Source organism: Nicotiana sylvestris, chromosome 6 (assembly GCF_000393655.2).
Source record: "Nicotiana sylvestris chromosome 6, ASM39365v2, whole genome shotgun sequence".
Taxonomy (NCBI): domain Eukaryota; kingdom Viridiplantae; phylum Streptophyta; class Magnoliopsida; order Solanales; family Solanaceae; genus Nicotiana; species Nicotiana sylvestris.
Window position 1 is genome coordinate 159,904,566 of NC_091062.1, and position 1,820 is coordinate 159,906,385.

A 1,820-nucleotide genomic window follows, 5' to 3' on the forward strand; every position below is an offset into this window, starting at 1 on the left:
TATCCGGTCGTTAAAAGTCGTTACATTAATGAAAACAATTAATTTAGTCCTTGAAAGTGCTTTTAGCGACCAATACTCCCTTCGTTATTTGTATTACTTTTAAGAACCAAATTTACCATTGTTAATTCCCATTTATCTATTTGAGAAACCTATTATTAAAGAGTTTCAATGACCATATTTTTTTTGCTTAATGTAAAATTATATTAAATATAAGTACAAATTTTTTAATTAGATGTATAGCCACACTCTAAAATAAATCAAATACTTGGTATCCTTGTCAATACAAAGAACTAAAGTATCATATTTACCAAAAACCAATCTAAATCATATGACATCATTTTTAATAATTCCTAAGAAGACAAAAAAAAAAAAAAAAAAGTGCAGCATATGTACAGTGTCTTTAAACCATCCCTAACAAAATATAAACCTCTTGTACTTCAACTTGCTCTACACTTTCTTCACGGAGCTTCTTCAGACTTCAAATATTTGATCTGTTAACATAACAAATGTATGCCAGTTTTTTTTATATAAAATTCCCCAGACAGATGTCTAGGTGTTGTATTGCAAAAAAGATCAGTGAGGGGGGCTAGGCCTGACCTCGGAAACATAATACAACATGGTGATTGCTATCACACAAAAAGGACAGTAGAGGAAACTACCTCTCTACTGCCAAAGCTATATACATCCTAATTTAACTAAAAAAAATTTATTCTTTTCATACTTTGTTCTAATACTAGGCATTTGCCACTTGTCCATCATGAAAGGACCTTTGGCTTCTTTTGGGAGTTGTTCAAAGGATTGGTAAATCATTCTCGTACCAGATATGGAGGCGATTTTAGCTAAGGCATCGGCTACCTGATTTCCTTCTCTGTAATAATGTTGGGCTGTCGCATTTGCTTCTTGAACCCATCTTGTAACTCTATCCGCCACCATCTTTAGTTTCCTATTCTTGTTTCCTTCTTGGTTGACCATGTTCACTATGATATTTGAATCAAGTTCGAGAACAAAATTAGTAAAACCCAACTGGTTGCACCATTTTCCTCCGAACTCAGCAGCTAGAGCCTCGGCCATGTTATGACTATCACAATCTATCGACATTGCATAGGCCATGATACAATTTCCATCCTCATCTCGTATGATTCCTCCTACGTCGGCTTTCCCACTTTCCTTGATATAGCTTCCGTCTGTGTTAACTTTAACTTTGCCATCAAGCGGAGGATGTCATTGAACTTGCTTCCACGTTTGTACAGGCTTCAGCTTTTCAATTAAGTTGCAGAGGGAAGGCCAGTTGTATTGAGTATCTTCATTTGGCATAAGTTTGGCAATATTGGCTTTGATGTTCCATTCAACCTGTTGCTTCATGACATTGTGTTGGAATTTCTTTTGCGTGCCATATATACAAAAACATCTTTGTTTCCAAATTTCCCAGCAGATAAATATTGGTGTAGCTTGTAGAACCCGACCATGAATTTTATTTTTTGTTTTGACTTCCCACCAATTCTTGAGAATTGCCGCAATAGGTGCATTTTGGTGGGTGATGCCCAATGGGCTACCAATGCTCTTCCATATGTGTATCGCCGCTTCACTTTCTACAAAAGCATGTTACATGGATTCTACCTGTGGCACATTACAACAAGAACACCTCGACACAATGCTAGTACCAAACTTACCAATCAAATCATCAAATGGCAATTTTCTTTTCAAAATTCTCCAAGTTAGGAAGGACATTTTAAAAGGAATAGAATGATGCCAAAGATTCTTTAAAAAATTGTTTTTTGTTTTTTTAAATCTAATAGAGTTCCATGTCGATTTGTTTGAGA

The 1,820-nt window shown here is 35.3% G+C and overlaps 1 protein-coding gene across 1 annotated transcript; it reads right to left on the reverse strand.

The window, feature by feature from the left end:
* Positions 1-340: 340 nt before the first annotated feature.
* On the reverse strand, positions 341-1,362 carry LOC138871555 (uncharacterized). The gene is made up of 3 exons (XM_070149441.1): positions 1,249-1,362; positions 722-1,167; positions 341-350 (listed from the first exon to the last, which is right to left on the reverse strand). The coding sequence occupies exons 1-3, from the start codon at positions 1,360-1,362 to the stop codon at positions 341-343; spliced, it is 570 nt and encodes a 189-aa protein (XP_070005542.1).
* Between the last annotated feature and the right edge of the window lie 458 nt (positions 1,363-1,820).